The 25,000-nt window shown below is 41.5% G+C and overlaps 1 protein-coding gene and 2 pseudogenes across 3 annotated transcripts in view; all 3 read right to left on the bottom strand.

Annotated features, from left to right (window-relative positions):
- The window catches only part of LOC138059513 (cochlin-like), an 18,092-nt gene extending 6,761 nt beyond the window's left edge, over positions 1–11,331 (bottom strand). The window contains exons 1-3 of one of the 3 annotated variants that reach the window (XM_068905161.1): positions 11,018–11,331; positions 10,790–10,921; positions 6,683–6,769 (exon numbers count right to left, since the gene is read on the bottom strand). In XM_068905161.1, the coding sequence (XP_068761262.1) occupies positions 6,683–6,743 (61 nt within the window). In that variant the 5' untranslated portion in view covers positions 6,744–6,769; positions 10,790–10,921; positions 11,018–11,331. Of the gene's footprint in view, positions 1–6,682; positions 6,770–9,659; positions 9,793–9,822; positions 9,963–10,789; positions 10,922–11,017 lie in introns of those variants that run through there. The other 2 variants (XM_068905160.1, XM_068905162.1) reach the window with 2 other exon arrangements.
- Positions 3,888–5,700, bottom strand: LOC138059608 (uncharacterized; annotated as a pseudogene).
- Positions 11,332–18,853: 7,522 nt separating the features above from the next.
- LOC138013816 (zinc finger protein 271-like) overlaps positions 18,854–25,000 on the bottom strand; it is a 29,980-nt pseudogene continuing 23,833 nt past the window's right edge.

Here is a 25,000-nt window from a genome sequence, read left to right as displayed (position 1 = left end):
TTTTTAGAGAACTTTCGGATCACCTTGTATCAATCTTGCTGTCCAAGGAGCAGATTCGTATTGTGGGAGATTTTAAAATTCACATATGTTGGATCTTCTAGAATCCTTTGGACTCCAACAGCATGTAACATGATCTACTCACACTCATGGTCACATCTTAGATCTCATCATTCCTCGTTGCTCTGATCAGATTGTTAAGTCTACGCCTGTTCTTGACTGCTTTATTTCTAACCATGCATCACTTTTGTGCAAGCTTATTCCTACTAAGCCCCCTGCGGTCGTCAAATTCATCCAATACGGGAAATATAAATCCATCGATATTCCACTGATCATTCAGAAAAGATATAACGTCATCTACATTGTATCAACACAGTGTATCAACACCACACTTCTAGTACCGACTCGCTGGCTACTGAATACAACGATATTCTATCTACGTTGATCGACACTCGTGCACCTTTAAAATCCAAGAGAATGATCGAGTTCTCTTCCTACTGAGCCTTGGTATACGGCAGAGATTGGCAACGCCAAAAGGCTTCGGAGGAAAGCTGAAAGGAAATGGAAGAAAACTAGATCAAATGAAGACCTTCTTGCTTTTAAAAGTCTGAGGAATCGTGTAACCTTTCTCATGAATAAGGTGCGGAGAAATTTTTATTCAACATTCATTGCTGAGAACAGTACAAATCAAAGGAACCTATTTGGAGCAGTTAAAAAGCTCTTAGCTTCAAAAGACGGTCCATCATTTCCTGACTACTCTGATAAATTCCTCCTTGCAAATGACATCGGTCAGTTTTTTGTCTAAAAGATCAATAACATTCGTCTTGATATTGATGCCACTGAGGTCCATGATTTGAAAGAATTGGTACCTGAAGATAACGTCTCCCTTTCAAACTTCTTACAGAGAATGCAGTTTACGAGCTCATTCATAAGTCAGCTAAGAAATCGTGTTCACTTGACCCAATTCCATCTTCACTTTACGTCTCATGCCTTGATGTTCTCCTCCTTGTAATAACGCGTTTGGTAAACTCATCTTTGACCTATGATCATTTTCCTGACGTCTGGAAGGAGGCGCTTGTCACACTGCTGTTGAAGTCTACTAATGGATGTACTAATGGAAGTCTACTAATGGATGTTTCTGTTATATGAAAACTCTTTTAAAGGATCGGGTATTACATGCGGTATGCTGTTGTACAAAGGGATTGCGGGCTTGGGAAGCGCTCTTAAGAAACATGCGCAGTTTGTTACTTTTTAGTTGTTCCCGCTGGCCAAAATCATGCGGGCTCTGACCAGTGACCGGCTCGTGTAGGAAAATGGCGGATCGGTCGGATAAATGTGGAGATTCTGAACATGTTTCGGATAGCAGCATAAGCAGTGAAACTTCTCGATCTTCCTCGTTTTCCTCCGAGGCCAGCAACGACTATTCAAAGCGAGCTAAAAGGAGGAAGAAACGGAAACATGTTGAAGATTGGTGGGATTCTCCCGAAACATGTGCTCATCATCCGTCGTGGAAGACATCACTCAGTAAATTAAAAGTAATTGGTAACAGCCAAAGGTTCCATCCATTTGCGATCCGTACCGGTCTACCACGTCACGAGCATCACCAATCCTGTTGTGGGAGTGATTTATTTGTGCACACTTTCCGCCGAATACACAGTACAAGCGATATGCCGCACAATTGAGAGTGCAGATATAATCCAACCAAATGATTGTCTTTTTTTTTTCTGCTGATAACGTAATCGTGGTCACAGACTTTCCATCTGTGGAGGCCATGATTGGGAAAGTCAAGGTTATGGTAATTGAAGATGCCACATCAAGATAGGAATTCAGTCTCGACAGTGCAAGTGAGGCATACTACTGTACGAGATCAATTTTTTAGAGCAATCAGTGACTTTGGCTCTCGGAATAAAGGATGATCCTGGGCAAAATGATGGCCCCAGCGAGTCTGCAAAGCTGTGCTACCCGGCTGGTTTGACTGCAATAGGTGCATGTCTTTACATTGCTGAGCACCCATCGGAAATCCAAGGAGCCATCAGAATGGCTGATTCGATTTCAGTCCACGTGGCGAGAAATCGCCGAGGGAATGGGATTGGTGTCAAAACGAGTTAGGTCCTCTGATTCACATTATGCTGCTAAGGTCCGAGAGAGAACGTTGGTTTCCTCACTGCCAGAACTGAGAGCAGCAGCGGAAAGGTTGAAAAGTCTTATCACAGATACTAGGCAGTACACAGAGGCTGTTTCGCTTGACATTGGTCTTGTGTCGATAGCTTCCCGAACAGCTGAAGGCTTTTACAAGACTCTTATCAATGGTGCAGATTATCTGTGCGATTACTTCGTTCATATTGGGGAGGACGATCGTCTTGACCTAGTGAACGTGAAAACAAGGGAACAATCCAACCTTCTTGGAATTTTCCAAGCGAGTGGCAACTGTAGCATTTCACTTTATTTTTCCAGTGGTCACATCAGGAGCAGATCACAGCCAAAGTGTTAGTGTCAAAAGAACGAGGGATAAAGTAGCTTCCACGTACACATACACAACCGAAGATCATAACAATGACAACAACTCATCACAGGCAATGTGGGCGATGTTCCAACAACACCACGAGCATAGTTTCTCCACTGGAGAACTGAGGAAGATCAAAATAAACACTCAAGAAGGAAAGGAAGACGAGGCCTTGACGGTTGTAAGGCAGATTTACGTGAGTATGTGGAGAAACTTGAAAACAATGGAACTGTAAGTGCCGAACAAAAGGCAAATTTGAGAGCCACTGACATGGCTACAAAGTCTAGACCGATGAAATCTCTGAGAAATTTCCAGAAGAGGAAATACGGAACCCCACCGACCATTATTGGTCAACACGCATCAAGACGTGAAATAGGCCTTGCACCGATGCGAGATTGCAGTCATTGCATTTTCGTCAGTAATGCAGAGCAACCGGAAAGTGAAAATTATTATTCAGATGACGGTCCTAATGATGGTGCTTCATGTGCGACTGATTTGGTCTTTGAAATTGGAGAAGTCCTTGTATTTCGTGGAACTGATGGGTAACGCTTTAACCTTCTAAAGATTACCGAAAATTTATCAAGGGCGAGTATTGGATCACGATCTAAATTGCGGGGAGATTTTCTGGCTGAAACTTTGCGAGATGATGAGAACATTTTCTATACCGTAGACCCCAACTGGACAGGTGCTTCAATGGCATACGTACATATCCTGAGGCACAGCGATGACAATGTGATAGATAACTGTATGCTTGGATGAAACTCTAACAATCACGGAAACCACGTAAAAGATTTCATTGGAGACATACAATGAAATTCAAGAAGGAAAGTGAACTGAGGCAGCAGGAACTCGAACTTCCTGCAGAAGAGAAGAGACAACAGCGACTCTTTCAAGAACACCTGCTTACACAACAGCAGCAAGCTCAGCAGCAACAACACACGATGAATCTTGCCATGCTTAATGCTCTTGGCGAGCTTCTCCAAAAAACTAAAAATTCTTGAACTTGATTTTTCATGTTACAACGAAAAATGAGGTAACCAGTTGACTGAAAGCCTGTTTTAATATGCAAGTTATTTATACATGCCTGTTGTTGATTCAAGTTAAATTCTTGCATTAAACTGAACAACTGCTCTTTTAACATTTTTACCATTTTATTGATAACAATTACTGAGCAACCCGAGCTTTATTCAATATTTTCAATTTTTCATAGACAGTTATTAAAATAATGCCTGAAAAACATCTATACTGTTTCTTAATTATAATTGTCAATGCTTTTGGCAATATTGGAAAAATATGTGGATAACTGGTGGATCCCTGATGTTGTTGCCTGGTCTCTTTCAAAGAACGTCTTTGAAAGAGACTAGGCAACAATAAACTGAGTAATCCTTCAAAGTTGAAAATATTCCTGAGGAGTGGGTTGTTGAACATCAAAGTATGAACCTGTAGAGGAACCATAAGACATGTGATTGCATTTCGCAAGAGGGCACAGACAGCATACATCTTGCCAACAGGACTCAGTCTAACTAAGTTCTTTTTAAAGTCTAAAAAGGCGAAATATGATGTAATGTCGCCAAAAACCCATTCCACGGCGGTCCTCACTGTACTCACGATTGTTCATCGTTGCTTAATCGTGCTCCCTAGTACGGCACTTGAAGGTGTACCCTCATAGGTTAGGCAAGGTCACCGTAGATACAAAGAGGCTGATTTGGCGGAGAGTACGAGTACTGTTCAAGTGCCTCCAGGTGACCGGACATTCGCAGTATTCCTGCATCGTGTCTTACGTCTTCTGTGAAAAACAACGATAACGATGTAAACAATACTTTATATAGATCCTTCAAGAAAAACAACAATTGCACAATTCTCAAAGTATATTCCAAACTCAATTCTAGAAAAAACGAACTTACCTACAAGACCATACAGGTTTGCAATTATACCATTAGGTGAAACAACTGATTGGAACTTAATCGCGTGCACTCTCTTGTGCCTGTTATACATCACCCGTTGGTTTTCTCTCGGCCGGCTGATTGGCCTTACCGTTCCGTCCACAAAACCCCAGCAATTATCCAGAGCTGCTCCTTTTTGGTGAATAGCATTAGCAAACTCTTCAAGGTATTGAGGCTGCAGCCACGGTTGGTTTAAGTCCCGTAATAGGTGCCCATTATTTTGGAAAACACGCTCAGTCACTTCCGATAAAATAAGGCTGAGCTCAGGCACTGATCGCCCAAACCGCGGAACTAAGTCACTCAAACGACAAGGATACTCAAATCGTTTGAGCAGGGTACACAAGCCTTCCAATCCAGAAGTTGTAGTTCCATTGCAACAAGTGAACATCTCAGGTAAACTGAACGCCTATGCCAGACGTGGAAGCTCAGACTCAGACAAATCGATCCTATCCTATTTCCAGTACGGGAAACAAGGATTCTTATTGTTTGTTCGTTCTAAAATTGCCTGCAATTCTACTTCATCGATCATGTGGTTTACGAAAAGAGGAACTGAAGCTTCCTGCATTGACCTTTCGCTCAACATTCAGCCGGGAAAAGCCACTTCGTTGCCTGTTGTTGCAAATTGACAATCTAAAGTTTCATTTGATGCTGACGCGCGGCTTCATGCAATAATCTAGTGCCAATCTCCCACGTCCTAATTTCGTAGTCTTAGTGGTAGTGGTAGTCGGATCTAAAGAGTCTTCTGTTAAAAACCTGGTGAACAACCAAGTTCCACCAGGTCTGTTACAGAGGGGTGTAACAAGCCAAGTCAACCAAAAGCTGTAAGGGGGCTTTTTATAGTACCTTATCGTGTTTGAAGTCTGTTTAAAGAGGTGTTTTCGTTAACTATAAGAATTTCCTCTATTGGGAATCCTTAGCTGAAATTTTAATGGCCCGAGCATATTAAAAGACAAAATCTTCCTTTGAGAAAGGTCTTTTGTCACGAAATCGCCTTGTGTCGCAAGCTCGTTTAACTACACTTTTCCCGAGATCGTGTGAAGAAAATAGTACTAGTTTACTGATTATGGCCAAGCGCTCGTTTCAGTGATTAGGCCCTTTTAACAGTTTAGATTTCAGGTTACGGTTCGGTTAACTACACTTTTCACGAGATCGTGTGAACAAAATAGCACTCGTTTCGCGGCCAGCTTCTAACATGACCTTCCATTTTGGATTGATTACCTTCCGCGTACCGCGTACTGCGTAGCCAGCTTCTAACATACCAATCCATCTATAATTGATTAGGGTGCTTAAGCACGCGCGTTTTTGAGACGCGGACGTCAACCGGAAGTGAGATGTTTTCCCTTTTAATTTGTCTTCACACACCCACATTTACATTGCTAAGTACCATTTCTCCATTAGAAATGGTTACTTTAAAAATCTGGGAAACACCACTATCCTGGCACGCGAAATGCTCTCTTCCGGTTGCCGTCCGCGTCTCAAAAACGCGCGTGCTTAAGCTCCCTATTATCTGCCGCGTACCGCGTAGCCAGCTTCTAACATAGCCTTTTTTCTTTAATTGATTATTTTCCACGTAACGAGAAACCATTGGTTGTCAGCAACGCAGTCGAAGTGGCAGGGTATTCTTCAGTTACTCGGTCTGGATAGTGTTTCCATATAATCGTCCCGATCGCGTGAACATGCTCGAACCAGCTGAGCTATGAAGCCACTGTCGTTAGAAGCTAGTCATTTGAAATTGCGACCATAACTGCAAGGATCATAGCTTTATTTGATTCGATATCCGCAGTTCAGTGATTCATTTCATATATCATTTTGTTCATTGATTCATTCCTCACGGGAAAATTAGAACCACAAATGACTAGCTCCCAACGTCAGTGGCTTCAAATCTCAGTTGGTTAGAGCGTCGCAACGGTATCGTAAGGTCACGGGTTCTAACCCCTTTGAAGTTCTGAATTGTTCAGGCTTCTCTACGCAATTGCTAAAATTGCGACCATAACTGCTAGGATGATAGCTTTACTTAAGAATTGTAGTGGTAGTAGTAGTGCAACACATAGATAATAATCTCTCCGAAATTTAAGAGCTGGGGTCTGTCAAGAGTTTTACGAACTTCCTCGTGCTCCCACATTTGACAGCATGGCGAAAGATTCTCTTTGACGTCCAATAAAGAAATTTGTTCCCTGTATGTCTGCCAGTGACAATATTTCCTATTCTTAGCGTCTTAAAATGGAATGCGTGCACTTACCTAAAGGTAAAAGGAGAATGGTTAAAGCCAAGATCTTCTCCAGGTATGACAAATTAGCCATGGCTGATTTGATATGAAAAAATTCACCTTGAATGAAAAAAAAGTATTTCTTTCAGATGGTTTGCAATTGAGTACAGTATAGTAAAACTAAAGAAACACCTCATACGCAGACAACAAAATGATCTAATCTTACAATCAGCGAGCAGTCAGTACACAATCAGCGGCCAAGCGTTAACTTCCACAATTGCTTTTGTCTTTACCTCTGATCGGCTGAAAAAGTGGCGCGAGATGTTCAACCAAAGACATGCTATACTAATATTAAACGATTCCGAATTAGTTTCGACATTCAATTGAACACCAATCTACGTCTGACGTCAAGTTTGACCGAAAGTTTGCCGCGTTTAAGCACGATCTCGAAGAGAAAGAAGCGGCCACTCAATCGCAACTTAAGAAGTTAAAAACGGAATCCAAGTTTTCCAACTCTTTCAATTTCAAGGGAAACAAAGTCCAATACGAGTTAAACATCTTTTTCACGACTTAGTGGACGGGGCCGTTAAGAACATCGATTTCCGAGCTGGAATCGGTAAAGGTGCTTATTGCTAATTATAAACGAAACAATCTTATTCGTTTTGAGGATAAGAGGCAAGGGGGTTGGATAGCCTTAGAGGAATATGAGTTGAATGAGCTTGCAGAGAATTCAGAGGACGAGAAGAAGCTCCGTTCAGACGAAAGAGGAGCGTTGGTCAAGACCCGCGACCACAAGCGTACAAATTCGTCTACCCGCGACCAAGCTTTACCAGTACCCGTCAGCCATCAAGTGAAGTTTCTTCTGCTGCGGTTTTTAATACTCTTGCTACTTATCAGCAGCTTTTTCGTGGGCAGTCCCTTTGGGATCGTTGACCTCAATCTTCAAACAAGTGCTTCAGCTGCCGTCAGAGAGGTCACTAGGAAAGTTCATTCTCCTGCCCCAGCCGCCTCAGAGGAAACGTTGCAACCCGTCCAAACAGCAAGGTTACCAACTGATGACAAATAAAGAGCCGCATTACAGAGATTGGGACAAGATGAGTATAACTTAGCGAATTTAATTACATGTTTGAATGATTTTGACAAAGTATTAGTCGTACTTGTCGGAAACTTTGCTGATGCGTTTGTCTCATCTAGCGATGTGATAAGCCTTGAATATCAGGAGGGGATGCTTATTGTTAAGGTTAAAGGTAATCTCAAGCGTAATATTTTTGGGAGCGTATGGGTGCTTCCCGTTTTGTTTACGATACTATCGTAGAGGGGTGTAACATCCATTTATTTATACCACGCCCGCAGCGAAGTTTGGCAGTAATCGGTCTGCCATTCAACATAGTGAATTTGTGGAGCAAGCTATTTCTTATTTTCTTATCTCAGGCTCGGTGGTCGAGGGTGGGTGTGCCCCTACTGTGGTTAACTCACTATCAGTTTCAATTCAGGCCAATGGTAAGAAAAGGCTCATATTGGATATCCCAATCAATTTATCAGAAAATCCTAGGGTAAATTTGGGGACGCCAGAACCATGCTTTTTTCTTTTGTCGATGGTTCTTAGAATTGGCTTTTTTTCCTTTGATATAAAACCTGGTTATCATGATATCGACATTTTCCCGCCAGACCAAGTGTTTTTTTAGGCTTTTCCTGGTTCAAGGGTGGGGTTATCCGTTTTTATAAATTCACCGTGTTGCGATTCGGCATTTCCACCGGCCGTTATATTTGTACTAAAGTTTTGAGGCCGTTAGTGCGTTATTGGCGCCTCAAGGCTATAAGAATCGTTGTGTATTTGGATGATGGCCTAGGTGTGTGTCATAGATTTTCTGACTGTTATTCCCAGTCTATGACTGTAAAATCGGATTGTCCCAAGCGGGATTTGCGGCCAATGGTGTAAAAAGCATTTGGGGCCCAGTCCCGAGAATATGGTTGGGCTGTCAATGGGATCTGAAGAATAACTTGTTGTCCATTCCGATGTACTCCTTCAAAGTAGTTTACCGGCCAGGCAATTGGCCTCTGTCACCGGAAGTGTTATTTCTCGTATACTTGTTTTTGGCAATGTGTGTAAGATGATGATGACAGGGCTCTCGAACGTAGGCAAGGGTGGGAATCTTGTGTTGATTTGGACCCATGCGCGCGCAAAGAGTTAGAGTTCTGGCCCCAGTTCCTCAAACGATGGATAGCGCTATCCGCCGGATAAATCACTATCCACTGGATAACTCAATTGGTTTTGCTAGTGTTTATCCGCTGGATAGTGATTTATCCGGTGGATAGCGCTATCCATCGATTTAACAACTGGGGCCTGGAAAGATAACGCTTGTAATCTGAATTCTAGGTCGTTTCTCAATTCTGTTCGTAAGCCATCTCGCATTGTCGCACTGGTTGTGCTGCTTTTATTGCAACTGATGATACGCCAGTCTCTACGTGGAGAGAGCTTCACTGCGTCTGTTTTACTCTGAAAGGTTTTGCACCCCTGCTCTCCTGCTGCGACGTTAAGTGGTTTACTGATAACTTTTTGGTCAGCGGGTGAGCGCCCGGAGAGACTCAGGGATAATGGACTTAAACAATGTTTTTGATTGGTCGCTTGCATAACAATGGCAGTCTGACAGGAATATCTAAAACTAGTTTCAGTGCTGTTTGTTTTTTCTACCTCAGAAATATATATAAATCACCGCCAAAAATAAGAAGACGACGGGGTTTGAATTATGTCTAATACCGCACGGGAATTTTCCCACGTTGCTAAAAACTGATGACTTTTTCTGTTGCAAAAGTAGGTAGCTCGGGAACATTACAATGTACATCAGTCTCTTAGGAGAAATCCGTGGAAGAAGGTCTTGTCGAACCCATTCAGAATTGCGGAAACATAAATTTGCAGTATAAGAGGACATTGATGTCGTTTCCAAAAAAAATGGTCGATCGTGTTGCTTGAAAGATGGGATGCATGCTGAAACACTAAAAATACACTTACCGAAAGTGTCAGAAATTTCATCTTCACTCGCTCCTGTTTTTTATGGCGTGTAAGGCTAACCGTTTTGTTGCTCGACCTTTCAACCCGCCAATTCTACTGCTTACTGTTTTCTCTTTTCTGTTTCCGTTTAAATTCAAGAATAAGCAATAAGACCGGAACTTACGCCTTCGATTGGCCCGGTGAAACATGTTGGCTTGTGCCACCTGTTTCACTAGTTAATAGAGTCATCCTCCATGTTTGTTTGTGTCTTTGCCGGTGAATTCTCGTAGTTCCTTATTGGCCGTCAGCTTTTTTCCGGCCCTTTTTTGGTGGGATGTGGGGATCTCTTCAAATTATTTGTTGCTGATTTTCTCTATCAGGAGAATGGTAAGGATGTTTATTGTCATGGGGGAAACATAAGTTCCCTTTTCGGATCAGAGAATTTTAGTACCCAGTGTTTTTCTGTTGCTCGATGGAGCTGTACAGGAACCTTTATCGGTTTTTTAGGAGTTGTCTGCCGCTCTACACAGTTTAAGGGCGGAGGTGCTTCCGCGGCGGCTACATTTTATAAACGTTTTAGTGTGATTAGAGTATAAATTTTGTGTAGTTTTACAAAGCGCAAGAATTGACACACAGCATCGAGTTCAACCCTTTCTTAATCAGTTATACTAAAGTCAAAATGTATCGGTTGAATAACTTCATTGGACGGTAAGGTTTCCCACCTGTTAAACCTTGTCAAGGTTAAACTACAGCGCTCGTCTAATTTTTCATGTTGTCGAAGTACATTCGGAGGCAAGGTTTAATTTAAAGAATAAATTCGAAGACAAAAGAAAGCGAAAATCAAGGATAAAAGACCAAAACACTAAAGATTTCAAATTTCTCAGTCCAATATGCACTTCACGTCTTAAGAAAGACAAAGTCAAATCCCACGACAAATTGGTAGAAATCGAGATACATGTACTTGACTGTTTCCACATGGCTCGGCAAGCATTTTGATAATGTATAAGCTTGTGAACATTTGTCATTGCAAGCTTAAAGACAGCAAAACTTTGTTTTCTCATACAATATTCCCTGAAATACCAAAAGAAACTGATTGGCTTCAGCGAATACAAGCCACAAAACATAAATCGATGAAATTGTATCTTACTCACCGTTTTCCAGTTGCGCCCACTAAGGCAATAAACGAAAGTTCCTCTTTTACCGGTACTACTGTAAAAAAAATACTCCACGAGATTTAGCATAGAAATCCACAGCGAACAAGACGGTAAAAACACTCAACTGGACTGGAATAAAAGAGAAGGTAAAAAGAATGAATTTTTGTGTAATGCCATTACGAGCTAGTTCAAATGACGTAATGACACTGAAAAGAACCATCTTACCGTAAATTAACTTTTATGGACTTGCTGACTTTTACCGACCAGCAGAGCGACACCAAATCAAACGACTTTAAAAAGTATTTTAGACGGCATCGAAGAAGCAGGATATCTTGACCAGCCACAGCTGCTCGAAAGGTAGAGCGCTACAAGTCAATGACTAGAAGAAAACTCAATTTATTGATGGCGCTCATCCGTTTGACGTGGACCGAAGGTGGTTGTCAAACAAGCTCAGCCTCAATGAAAACTTCTACTTTGAATGGCCAATATTTAATTTATTTCGGTTTCATTTGGCAAAAAATGAAAAAGAACCATCAGTGACGTAATATTCTGAAAACAAACAAATGTTTGAGACGATTCAAAAAGTAATTATTGCAAATTACTGGGAACAAACGAGGACCCTTTCGGTATTCCACATGGTGCTTGTTTTGTATCTCGAATTCCATTATTTATCAAAACAAATGGTTGTGGATTGGTCATATAGGTTTGCTAGATCACAAAATCCAATCATTCTGAAAAAGTTACGCACTTAAACACTCCTCAAGTCAAGGTGGCGTGGGTATTTTATAGCGGAGCTCGCGCGCGGAGCACTATGGATAACAAAATATGGTACTCCCATTTGGTTTTGGTTACCGTACGCACATCCACGCATCCGTGTATCCCAATGTGATCAGTATGACGTGACCATATCGCGGGCTAAAGTTTAGAGAATCAATTCTTGCATACTTGTCTCCAGCTAGTTTACAGCGCAGATCTTTGAAATTGGACATCCATCTTATGGCTAAGGTGGCTTCCTAGAGTATTTGCAAATACCCTCACTACAAGGCACGAGTTACAAAAGGAAGCCTAGTTAATTTTTCTTTACGTTTTTCTTGTAGAGATTTACCAGTATAGGTATGATAACGCCAAATAACAATAACAATAATAATAGGTACCAGTACCGATATGATAACGCTTATTTTTTGGGTGTCAATTTGTGGTCGTTACCTTGGCAACAACTCATCTAATGGCAGGCAGATATATTCCTATTCTTGGCCTAAATTTCTTACTTAATATTTGTACTTTCCTTCGATGATTTTTTTTATTCTTTGCCACATTACGGAAATGATATTGCCTGAGATTTCAAACAGAATAGTTGCAATTGAACTCGGTGGGTGAAAATGATAGGAAATGCTTCGTTTTCTAGAGCCCAGCAAGAAGTTTGTAAATAAAATGGAATTCATATTCAAACTGGCGGGCTTTTCGCGGGTATACTAGCTACTGTAGGTAGCCACTCAAATCTCGTCCCAGGTTCTTTCGGACAAATTTACGATGTTTTTCGCCTCTTTTCCGTCTATATATGAATTCATGTCGGTAAAAACTAGACAGGTTTCTATTCACGAATTCATATCAGACGGGAAACTCGTCAGACGAAAATCCCTTCATGATGAGTTTTCCGTTCTCCAGTGTGAAAACGGCTGATGAATGCATCTAGCTAGCCAGGAGGGCAAATACGGCGAGTTCGAGAAACACCGTCAAGAGATCCTTAAATCAATGGAGACAGAGAAGTTTAAGGAGAAGATGCACGACTTAGACCGGAGCATGGATCCACAATGTCACATGTTTAAGTTTGCCAAGGAATATATGATACATTGATACATTGATGTTCCTTCGTGCAACTAGAGAAGGAAACTGGAAACTTCATCATAAATTGCTAAAGGCCTTGTATAAGTATTTCTTCACGCATGATCGACTTAACTATGCACGAATGGCACCGCTGTACTTGGCACAAATTGAACTTCTCGAATCAACTAATCCCGACATACATGAAGAATTCATGAGAGGAAATTTCTGCGTAAACAAGAATGACATACCTTTTTGCGCCATAGGTCTAGACCATGCAATTAAACATGTAAACAAGACCATGAAGATTCAAGCTGGCGTCAAGAGTTTGACCCAGCAACCAGCCGCTATAGCAAAATGGTTTCTTACTGCTCCAGAATTGAAGGCTGTTATTTCCCGTTACGAGGAGAATGTGCAGAAGGTGAAAGCAGCATTTAAAGCAAATGATCCATTTGTTAACGAGGAAAATGAACTGATCAATATAATCACAAAGGCTGTTATACCAGTAATTCTAAAAGAAGCATTTCTTAAGCGTGATGAAATTGGTCAGGACCTTTTCAATAACTTTGTAAAAGAAAGGATCGTTGAACGTAAACTAAGTGTTTGGATTCCAATGAAGAAAGCAAACCTTCACACTTGGTAGACCACAAGAGAAAAAAGAAGAGTAAAACAGCATCTGGTGTTGTTGCTGTAAAGGACGACAGGGCTTTGTTTGCACACTTTTTATCTCAAGGAGAGCATCAGTGAATTCGAGTTGGCTGCATTTCCCAGAGCGCTGTTCAATGATGATGGTGACCTTTGCCATTGCGCTGGCAAGAGTAAACTGATGAACTTCCTGGAGGGTTTGCTCCCCGACCAATGTCCTGACCAGGACTAAGAGCAGCGCCAGCATGCAGGAAGGAGCGTTGTTATCATTGATGGTATGGCAGTCGTTCAGTCAATAGGAAAGCCAACATGGGGTCACAATGGCCATGATCTCGCCAGTCATTTTCTTGAGATCATCAACAGTAGGTCCAAGGAATGTGATGAGGTCCATGTTGTTTTTGATCGTTATGACATTCCAAATTCTCTCAAGCAGGGAATTTGCCAATTTCGTCAAAGTTGCAACAGGCCTCTGATGTACCAGTCATCAAAAGGAATAGTTGGCCGTGTACTTTGCATCTCATATCCTCGAGTGTAAGAGCGACTCGCAAAAGACCTCTGTGGTAACCTTGAAGAATTAATGCATGCTTCTACATGCCACCGATGCTGCAGAGAGGGGAACAGCATCCCTCTGTATCCAGAGTCCCGATACGGATGTATTGGTACTGGCCTTATGGAAGTATACAAGTCTCTGCAAAGAAACTTCCGTAGTAGCTGGCACAGGAGCCAAGCGTCGATCTCATCCACTGGGTCCGCTGTACATCGCTGTAGGAGGTAGTGTTGTAGTGGCATTACCAGAATTTCACACATTCAATGGTTGTGATCAAACGGATACCATATGTGGCAAGTCTAAAATTGCCTTTTGGAGTGCCTTAAAGAGAGCCGATGAACAAGTTTTGGAAGCATTTGCAAGGCTTGAAAGCTCTGCGCACGTTGAAGATTACGTGTCTAGGATGCATGTGCCAACTGTACCTGAACTGCGTTGGTTTTTGTTCAGCAAGGAGCAATACGCAGATGTGAAGTTGCCACCAACGAAGGCTGATGATTAAACGAGCCAACTACGTTGCTTTAGTGTGGAAGGAATGTGGTTCTCCATACCCAGATCTTCCTGTACCAACATCTCATGGATGGAGTCAAGATGGTGAACGACTGCAGGCTATCCTGGCACTGGTGAAGTGCGGTCGTAGAGGAGGTTGCGCCATTTTGAGCTGTTGATGCAGAAAGCACAGCTTGAAATGTACGGACACGTGCGGTTCCTATGAGTCAAATTGTGAAAACAGAAATCCTGAAGAAGTCACTGTTCAAACCGTAGACAGTGATGATGAGGATCTTGTTTTACAGACTGTGCCCCGGACAATGAGGGGCACAGAGAGAAAACGCCCTAAAGCGCTGCGATTTAAGATATGGGCTTGTGTCTTTAGAAGCTGCGTTTTTCCTGATCTAAGGCCGGCTACAGTAAGGTCTAAAAGGTCTAATAATTCCTGAAGATAAACAGGTGCCATATCATTCACCAATTTATATACCTATAAAAAGATCTTACATTCTACGTGCTGCTCAACCAGCAACCAATGGAGCTCTATTAGTACTGGCGATATGCGATCAAGCTTCCTAGGTAACTAGCCTAGTGGCAGAGTTCAGCAAGTGTTGCAGGCGCTGGATCTTATATTTGGGAAGGCCAAAAAAGAGTGTTGCAATTAATTATCTAACTTAGAAGTCACAAAAGCATGCACCAAAGTCTTACCAATTTCCATACTACAAAACCTTTGTAATTCTCGAAATTAATCTAATTGAGTGAAAAGCAGATTTACATATTAGCCCAACCTGTTTATTGAAACTAAGGCTGGACTCAAAATGACTCCAACGTTCGTTGCATGATCATTGGTGGGCTTGAAGTTAACGCTAGTTACTTGTAGACACTCCAGGGAGGAAGCAGGCCGATGGTTAAGGTGGAGGACTGGGATCTTCGCTTTGTCATCACTAATTAACTGCAAGTCGTTATGCAGCATCCAGGCATTAGGGACCTTAAGCAAGGACGACCACGACGGCTACGAGAACATTGTCTGAAGATATTATTTTCCGTTACTGTAATAATTTTGTGATTACTCCAAGTCGCGCGGCATGGAAAATGCGAGTCCACATTCCAAGAATAAAATTGGTGAGAACGATGTGGATGTTAAGAGAGAAAATTGAAAAGCCATCGTCAGGTGCTCTCGTCCTCCACACAACCTCAAATTTGATCATTTCACGTCGTTGTCAAGACGAGAACGGCAAAGAAATGTATCAAAATGTAAAACGCACGTGCAGGGCGTGCAGAAGCATTGTTTTTGCTAATTAAACCTTAATTAAACCTATTGTTATTTGGCGTTCTCCTAGCCGGCGTCGTCGTCCTTGCTTAAGCTCCCTATTGACACTTTTGATGTGGGCCTCCAGCTTGAGTTTGAGTTTGAGTTTGAGTTTGTGTGTCGTCAACATATTGATGGAAGGAGACTTTAAGATAATGCATTATGTCCCCAGGCGGCGCTGTGCACATTGTACACAGTAGTGGTCCAAGCACGGAACCCTGAGGAATCAAGCAAGTCAATAGACAACTGGTTGATCGTTCTAATTCCAATGGATACAAACTGTTTTCTTTCTGCTAGGTACGATGTGAACCACCGAAAAGCCGCACATTGTGTACCAAAGCAGTTTCACAGCCTGTGGAGAAGGACTTGACTATGTACAGTATCAAACGCTGCCGACAGGTGGAGCATCAACAGGACCACACTCTTGCCATCATCAACTGATGGTTTGTATGACGTCACGGTGGCCATGTTGGATGGAAGGAACAATAACCTGTCTCTGCGCTGGGAACTAAACTTTAGTATAATGCAAATTCTGCGAAAATAAATTGTATTGTATTGCCATCCAACTTGGGCGCTGTGCCACATAGGTACAAACCTAGAGTAGAGCGCAAGACGTCATTTTGCTCCCTTAATTAAGCAGAATCTGTGCTGTGATCTACTTTATCGGCCGACTGTAAAGACTCGAGCAGCCCGTTCTCGCTCAAATGACTGGTAACTTGGGCAGCTGCCACTCTTTTGTATAACTTAGATGAAAACATAAGATTGGATGTTGGCCTATAGAGTGTTTTCACGTGACGTCACGGCAGCCATGTTGGTGTCCCCAACTAATCCTCCGGAAATTGAGCTCAAACGTTTTCTTTTGTTTCGGTGGAAAAACAAGGTTACTGATCACGTGAGTGAAAACATTCTGTAGTTCAAAAGTAACTCATAGTCCAGGGACGACTGTTTCAGCAGAGGATCCAACAAAGCCTCTTTCATATATCTGGGTACCATTCCCTGAGTTAATGAAAGGTTCACAATCCTGGTTAAACCTGGAAACAAAGTATTCAAACAATGCTTCAGCACTACAACAGGGAGACATGATTTCCCTTGGTATCCCGAATAATGTCTGACATCTCCAGAACAGTGGCAGGTTGAAATTTGTCCAAAATAGCTATAGTCTTATTTGGTGCCCCTCACTGAATATAGATATCTTATCAGTGAAAAAATCGGCGGAAGCGTCCGAAAGCTGAAGAAAGTCATCCCAGCTAGGAAGCTTTTTCTCTGTTTTCACATGAATCAACCTGTTCACAACTCCAAACAGCTACCGCGCACCGCTGGCTCAGTCGGTTGAGCTCCGGGCTGTCACGCGGGAGGTCGTGAGTTCAACTCCGGCCGGACCAACACTCAGGGTCTTTAAATTACTGAGGAGAAAGTGCTGCCTTTGTAATTTCATCTGCAAATGCATGATATGGTTAGACTCTCTAATCTTCTCGGATAAGAACGATAAGCCGGAGGTCCCGTCTCACAACCCTTCAACGTTCATAATCCTGTGGGACGTAAAAGAACCCGCACACTTGTCGCAAAGAGTAGGGCATGTAGTTCCCGGTGTTGTGGTCTGTCTTCTGTGGTGTATCATGGTTGGGAGGGTAAAATGCTCGTAGAGGGCCGTAAGTCAGAAAACTGTAACAGGTAATTACGTCTCCCTCTTTAAATAAAGATAAATTAAACAAACAAACAGACAGTCAGCGAATGTGAGACAATGGTTAACATATATCAAATACAAGGTGTTACAAATGAACCCACTGGGAACTCGGAAACATCCGAGCCCCAGATGGGATTGGAACCCACGACCCTCCGTGATCTAGTACGGATGCTCTAACCACTGAGCTACTGGAGACTCTATGGTGAGCAAGGGTGAGATGTGGGTATTGACTCGAGCTGCATCAGTTAACAATGGTGTGCATTTAAGGTTTAGCTGTCTCGTCTCGGTTAGTCAAGCCCAAAGTTGTCTCGCCTACCAGGGTTATCCTATCTGCCGAGGCGAGACAAATCGCCTCCCCGAGTTGTCTTGCTCTCCTCATGTAAACGGTTGATAGAATCTCTAAACAAATGAGTGGAAAAATGTCTAGCCCAGGGTAACTTGGAAGGGGGGAAGGGGTGACTTAATGGTGATGACAATCCTGAGTTATACCGATCCACAAAAACAGTCACATCACCGCTGTCTCTTCGGTCACTAATGATGAAATTGTGATGTCAGCTCCCATCTCTCACACATAAATGGATTTCAGTTTGCCACAATAAAGTTTTTTTCTTCTCCAACGGAACCTTGCAAAGCGAGGGAGTACATGACACAGCAAAATGGTCTGACACTGCAGGATCATATACACACAAATTACTGGCAATGTTCTCATTGGTTACATGGCCATCGTGCTGCATTTGAGAGTGAGAGACCTACACTAGTAAGTAAGTAAGTAACTTTACTTCAACTCGGGTTGATGAGGCTGATTAGGCCCCTAGCAAATACATGCTAATAAGCCGAGAAAACTATGGACACGGCAAACAGAAGTTAGCCTTACGGGGGTGGGGGTTAAAAGGGGTAAAGGCGGCGGTGGGAAAAGACTAAAATAAAATGAGCCATATCCGGGTCCCTTTTTTACCCCTTACGCCGGAAAGAAGACAGACCTTGGAAACATTGGTCGGTGTTGAGAGCTTGTGTTTGCAAAATTTCTACTTTATGTATCAAACTCACCATTTTTCGCGTTCATATTTGCGTGGAAATTGTCAAACGAGCAATTGATGACTGAAGGCGAATTTGGCAATGACGGCTTATTGACCGCTACTCAGTGTGGTTCTAAGGCAGTAGAAAAAGCTTTTGACAGAGCGGTTGACCTTGATTTCTACCAAACGGGTTCTGAGGCTGAAGAAAGCGGCAACTGAAACTGAAATTAACCAGCCATGGTCTGCGGGAAGGTGGAGATAAGCAGACATGCTATAAGCATGCAGTAGAAAGAAGCTAGCAACGGAAGAAGTAAGGATAATCATCACATCTTCACAACTAACTAAATGGACGACAGTCAATTAGAGCGATGAATTCGAGATCTTCAAATGACCGTCAGGTTCTTAGGTTGGAAGCACCTAAACGTCCTTTGAATGGTGCTGAGAGAAAGAATTCAAGTGTAATGAAGCACCCGTTTAAAACGGTGGTGACCCAGGCCATACCAAATTAGAATTAAAAAGGTGAGCTTTCATGATTGATGAGGTAACTTTGTATACATTATACCATCTTTGAACTGTCATTTATTGAGTTCAAAACCTTAACAGGCTTAGGATTTGTTTGCCCTCTCCCAGTCCGTTCAATTCTACGTCGACATCAACATTTTAATTGAGTTATGCTCTGTTTTACATCGAGGCTTAGGTATAAAGCAACGAAACGTTAAATAAAAGAAAGTCCCACAAATACAACCTTCTATTACAGACAAGAAAGTTCTTCTAATTGGGCGTGCCATCAAAACGAAATGTGCCAAAAAATGACATCATTAAAATAAGGGGCTATAAGAGAGCCCAAGATTCAAACGCCATATGGAACTTGGGAAGTTCCGTGGTTACACTCCGCACAGATACCATAATCTTGTAGAAACAGATTAACACCGAGAACGTCCTCCTTGCGTGTAAGTTCCTCTTGTAAGCAATAACAGAAATAACGTTAAGGACGGTGCCTACTATTGTTATTGCGCATACGTTCTGCGCATCTCGAGATACTTGGATTTCATATGGATGGCGCTTATTAATACAGGGATATTTTTGCGCGGTTCAAAACTATGCGGAGAAAGCAGAGCTTAGCAAGTGCTCTTGGTATCCAAAAAGACAATTGGGGGTATCCATGCATTTTTCAGAGATAATGAAGCTTCAATTTGAAAAAGAATGCCATACATTGCTTTTTATTTTAAACCTTTTTACAAATATTGTTGATTAATTACCTTCGAAAAATGCGTGGTTACCCCCAATTTCCTTTTGGGATTTCAGTAACACTTGCTAAAATCTGCTTTTCCCGCATATTCAGTAAACCACACAAAAATACCTTTGAATTAGTAGGTACCGTCCTTAAAGGGCCGTTTTTTCCATTTTCAACAAAAATACATCTCTGTTAATTTACTGTGTGCCATTTTTTGACGACACTTCTTTCCAACGCAGAGAAAGTCATGAGTTCGGAGAGCTGTGGCCGATAAAAACAATCAAAAGGTCATGAAGTTGGAGGGTTTCATCGTAATCACACGTTGTCAGTTTCAGTTTTTTCACCTGAAGAATGGCTCCGCAAATGCTTGGCCAAATAACAAGACTGTCTAAAATGTTTATGACAAAAGTGGCATTGGAAAGGTCTCTCGCCTGTGTGAGTCCGAATGTGAATCTTAAGATGGCTTGACTGACCGAATCTCTTTGGACAATGTGGACACTGAAAAGGCTTCTCACCGGTATGGGTCCGCATATGTGTGCTAAGAGCTGATGAGTGAGAAAAGCCCTTGCTGCAAAAGCCACAATGAAAGGGCTTTTCTCCGTTGTGAACTCGCACATGTAAAGTCAAGTGACTTGACTGTCCAAATGTCTTAGGACACTGTGGACACTTGTAAGGCTTTTCACCAGTGTGAACGCGCATATGCGTGGTTAAGTGGCTCGATTGGTTGAAGGACTTGTTACAAAGTGAACACGTAAACGGCTTTTCTCCCGTGTGAATCCGGAGGTGGATTCTCAGAGAAGTAGAAGATGCATATTCCTTCGAGCAAACAGGGCATTTGAGGGGATCTATTTCCGGATGGCTACGAAGATGTGAAGCAAGTTTATTCGGACAAGAAAACTTCTCCTGGCACCACGGACACTGCAGTATGCGATGTTCCTGCTGCGTATTACTGCCATCGCACACAATGTTCACTATCTCCGTGTTTTTCCACGCAGCGCCTAAGGGAAATTGGATACATGTATGTAAGCAAAAATGATTGTGTCCATCTATTACAGTAACTTTTAATGAAGACCAGTTCTCTCAACGAGAAAATGGAACTCCTGGCATGTGAGCAGCTATTTTCGTCTCCATGCGACTGAAAACAAATAGGGATTCTTGGACTTTTTTTAATGCATAGCATAGTACTATGTTTCAGCAAAAAAAAATACGATAATAGGTTTTCAGTTGACGAGTTCTTTAGTCGATTTGAAGCTGCGTGTCTCGTTGACCTGCCATTTACTTAGAGCAAACTCGTGGTATTGTCACCTCAGATTTCGTACTGGTCTGAATCAAGAGGCAACTATCAATATATAGGCATGTAAACATATAGACGGCCACGACAAATCTTAGGGGAGGAAAATGACATAAAACATTCATTGTTTGATCCTATTCCTATTTTTTGCTATTTTTTGATCCCATTGGTTTTCCACGAATAAAACTGTCCAGCCACAGAAAAATACTTTCACAGTGAATCTTACTATTTTTGCTTGATGTTGGTTGTGAAGAGGACATGAGACGTCTGTTATCATGGTCAACACATTGAATAGTAGCGCTTTCCTGAAAGAAAAAATAACACCAATTCTTCCAAGTTCTTCCGAAGCATATAGCATTACAATGACAGATGTAACATTCGAAAGTACAATGCTAAAATCTCAAACACTACTTGAAAACAAAACTGCCACTCTTAAACTCCATTATGGTCAGAAATGTGGGCAATCGCAAAAAGAAATAAGAAAACCATGCTAAGGACATTCCAAGAAAAGAAAGAAGAAAAACTGAGAAACATCTCAATTACATTTCTCTCTCTCTCTCTCTCTCTCACTTGATTTGTTAATTTGGACGTGTTCTGTCTTCCTTTTCAAAGATTTAGCTTTTTCTCCTTTGCTTGGTTTGTGAACCCCCCCCCCCCCCCTTCCTCCTTGAGAAAGGAGCGTTTTCATATTCCCATAAGTTTTGCATCTTCCCTGCAATCCTGGACTTACATGTATCTCCTAACAATGAGGTGTCTTCCTACCAAATTTTTCATGATACCGTCATTAATATTACAATTACTTTTACTGTTAGTCGTTTTCTAAAAGATATATCTTATGAGTAAGACATCGATGTAAGGTGCAAGTCGTACAATCAAGTATTGAATGTCGTATAGTATACATGCCAGAGGGATCAACAAGTGACAATTCATTAAAAGAGGGGCAATAACAAACATAACATAAAATAAAAACTGAGAAAAGTAAGGCTTGGATATCACAACTAATCATTACTTAATCTGGAACTCTCACATTGACAATGTTGTGGCCAAGGCAAACAAGATTGTGGGATTAATGAAAAGGACTTGTAGAGGACTTGATGATTCAAAGATACTAAAGGGCAAGTTCTATTGTCCCTTGGTAAGATCTATTTTCGGAATGATGCTAAGTGGTATGGTCCCCTCATACAAAGAGGAACATAGAAAAGCTGGACAATCGTTAAGCCACATTTAATGTCATTAGAAAACAGGAGAGTAGTAAATGATATTACTTGCTTCACAGGCATAATTTGCCAAATGACATCTGTAGTGAAACTAATGTTAACTCTTTTAGACAAGTGTAAGGTTTTTTTCTCAATGAAATAGTTTGGGGTTGGTGTAGGGACAGGGGGTCAATTCAATTTAAAAATTAAACGAAACTTACTTGTAAGTTGAAGTTTGATGTAGATTCTACCGATTCATAGTCAAAAACAGAAGAGTCACGTGAGATTGCGCGAGTGAGCTACACTGTAGATCAGTATTTACCGGTGAATGAGCACAGGATAGTAGGGAGGGTAAAATAGACCTCTTTAGCTTGTACATCTTTTCCCATTTCAGACCACGTGATGTTACTCTAGGGAAAACTTTCTTTCAAACGTTGTCCTATGCACGTGAATATGTACGCATAACTTATGAAAAAACAAAAGGAAAATTCCCTTGAGAACATCACGTGGTCTGAAATGGGAAAACAACGCGTACAAGCTAAAGAGGTCTATTAAAACTATTTCCCTCAATGTATATGCAAAGAGAATACCAGGGTGGGCATGTGATGCCTCTGTTCCTGACTATGAATCGGTAGAATCTACATCAAACTTCAACTTACCGGTAAGTCTCGTGTAATTTTTAAATTCTACCTCATCATAGTCTACGTCACAAAGGAATCACGTGAGATTTTGAAGCCATGTAGTCATAAATAAACATGGCAACAACCAATTTATTGTAAACACTGTATTTATAACAAAAGAATGCCAAGAACCTTCATACCGAGTGGGCTTCTAAGAGAAGTGAACCATAATTTCCAGGGTTGGTTTGATTTTCTTTGTGGTAAAACTTAGAAAACGTTTCACAGGTAGACCATCCAGCAGATGCCAGAATAGCTTCTATAGGAACACCGGCCTTGTCTGCAGCACTGGTGGAGGCTGCTCTAGAGCTGTGTGCAGTGAATTTTGAAGTATCTATACCTGCCTCCTTCAGGACATATCTAATCCAATGTGAAATGGTGTCCTTGCTAACAGGTTTAAAAGGTTTTTGAAAACTCAACTGACTGACTACGGTTTATGACAACTCTATGAATGCTGATCTTTGCAATATATGCCTTCAAATGACGAATGATGCACAAACTGGGCTCCTGATCAAATGCTTTAAGTTCAATCGGTTTAAGGTGTTTCCCAGGTCTAGACTGCTTCTGGAGACTTGTGAGGTGGAAAGTGAACTGCTGATCTGACATGTCCACATGGTTAGTGCCTAAACAATGAATTGTTTGTGTTTTATGTCCGCTTAACAGTGCCAGCAACATGACCACTTTATGTGTAAGTTTCTTTAGAGAAATGTTCTCAATAGAAGGGTAGGAAAGGAGATTGTCAAACACTTGATTGACATCCCAAATGACTGAGTAACGTGGTAACGAGGCTTTCTGTTCAAAAACACCCTTGAGAAAACGCTTTGCGAAAAAGGGTGTGCCCTGAAAGTTACAGAGTCGTTAACAACAATTATGGCTGAGATGGCTGATCTTGCTGTGTTAACTGCACTATAGCCGATACCTGAACTGACCAGTTCTGCAAGAAAGTTAATGCCTTGAGCTACAGATTGAAGCTGAACCTGGACTAATCCCTTTGGAGTTGCAGTAGCTTTCCCACTTTATAACATAGGTGTGATATTACTTTTTGGTTCCATCTCTCCAAGCATGCAGGATGATGTCTAAAGCTGCTTGTGAAAGGCCGCTTGCATACAACTGTCTCCTGACAAGTGGCAAACGAGAAGTCATCTTTTCATCACATTCACTGGGGTTGACATCTAGCATCATGACTTCATTACAAAATTAATGTCAGCTGTTAAATTTAGTGATTTCACATTCTGTTTTTTTAAGAAGAAATCTTCAAATTTCATGCATGGTACAAATGAAGCACAATTTTTAACAACTTAAAAGTTATTACTCAGTGTCATTTAGAAATGTTTCTGTAGTAAATAGTAATTGCCCAAACCCCCTACTGTATTTATGTACAAGTGAAAATGAACATGTGCATGACTGACCAATAAGATAATGATGCAAACTTGCTCCTGCAAATTATAAGAATCAAGCAAATGTACATGTAATAATGCAGCCTGGAGGTGGGAGGGGGGTACTCCCACAAAAATTGGGTGGGGATGTGCAGCCCACTTCTTGAAACCCTTACCTTATTTCAGACCAAAATGTACATGTACGATTTTCCCTACCCTATTTCAGACCTGACCAAAAATTTGACGCCCTATTTCAGACCTATTTTAGCTGCTACACGGGTGCCGTAACAATTTGCAATTCAAGACTTGAGTGCACCCATAGTCAGACCATATATTACCCCCCATTTCAGACCAAAATGATCAAAATCAATACCCTATTTCAGACCAAAACGGCTAAAAAACCATACCCTTTGAAGCTGCACATACCTATATACAGTAGGACATATAAGGGAGTACCCCCTCCCCTGCCCCACCCCGGGTAATGGAGCCTCAAGTAGTGAACTTAGGAATGTCAACAATTATTTTGACTAATTTGTGAATTTTTATCAATTCAAATTTTAATTGTCTATTGTAGGCACTTACACATTCTGTAACCTGTAAACAACTAGTTCTGTCATCTTTATGGAATGGAATGCCTTTTGTAAATTGCAAAGCATGCTGTGGAGTCTCTTGCACTGCAATATCCTTCTTGTGGTGTTCTCCACACGTTGATGTCTCTGTAGTTTTAACTTGTTTGACATGAACATCAAATTCACAGGAGTTTGGAGTGCCCTCCTGAAGACAACAAAATTAATGAAAGGAAGACCCTGGCATTAGAATGTATTTCAAACTACAATGCATTTAAGTCTGCAATGACAGTGAAACATGGATTGATTTGCACTTAACATTTACAATAGTACATTACCTGAGATCTTAAATCATTTAATATT

The sequence above is a fragment of the Montipora capricornis genome, chromosome 8 (assembly GCF_036669925.1).
Source record: "Montipora capricornis isolate CH-2021 chromosome 8, ASM3666992v2, whole genome shotgun sequence".
In the NCBI taxonomy this organism is placed as follows: domain Eukaryota; kingdom Metazoa; phylum Cnidaria; class Anthozoa; order Scleractinia; family Acroporidae; genus Montipora; species Montipora capricornis.
This window is presented reverse-complemented; position numbering and strand designations above follow the sequence as displayed.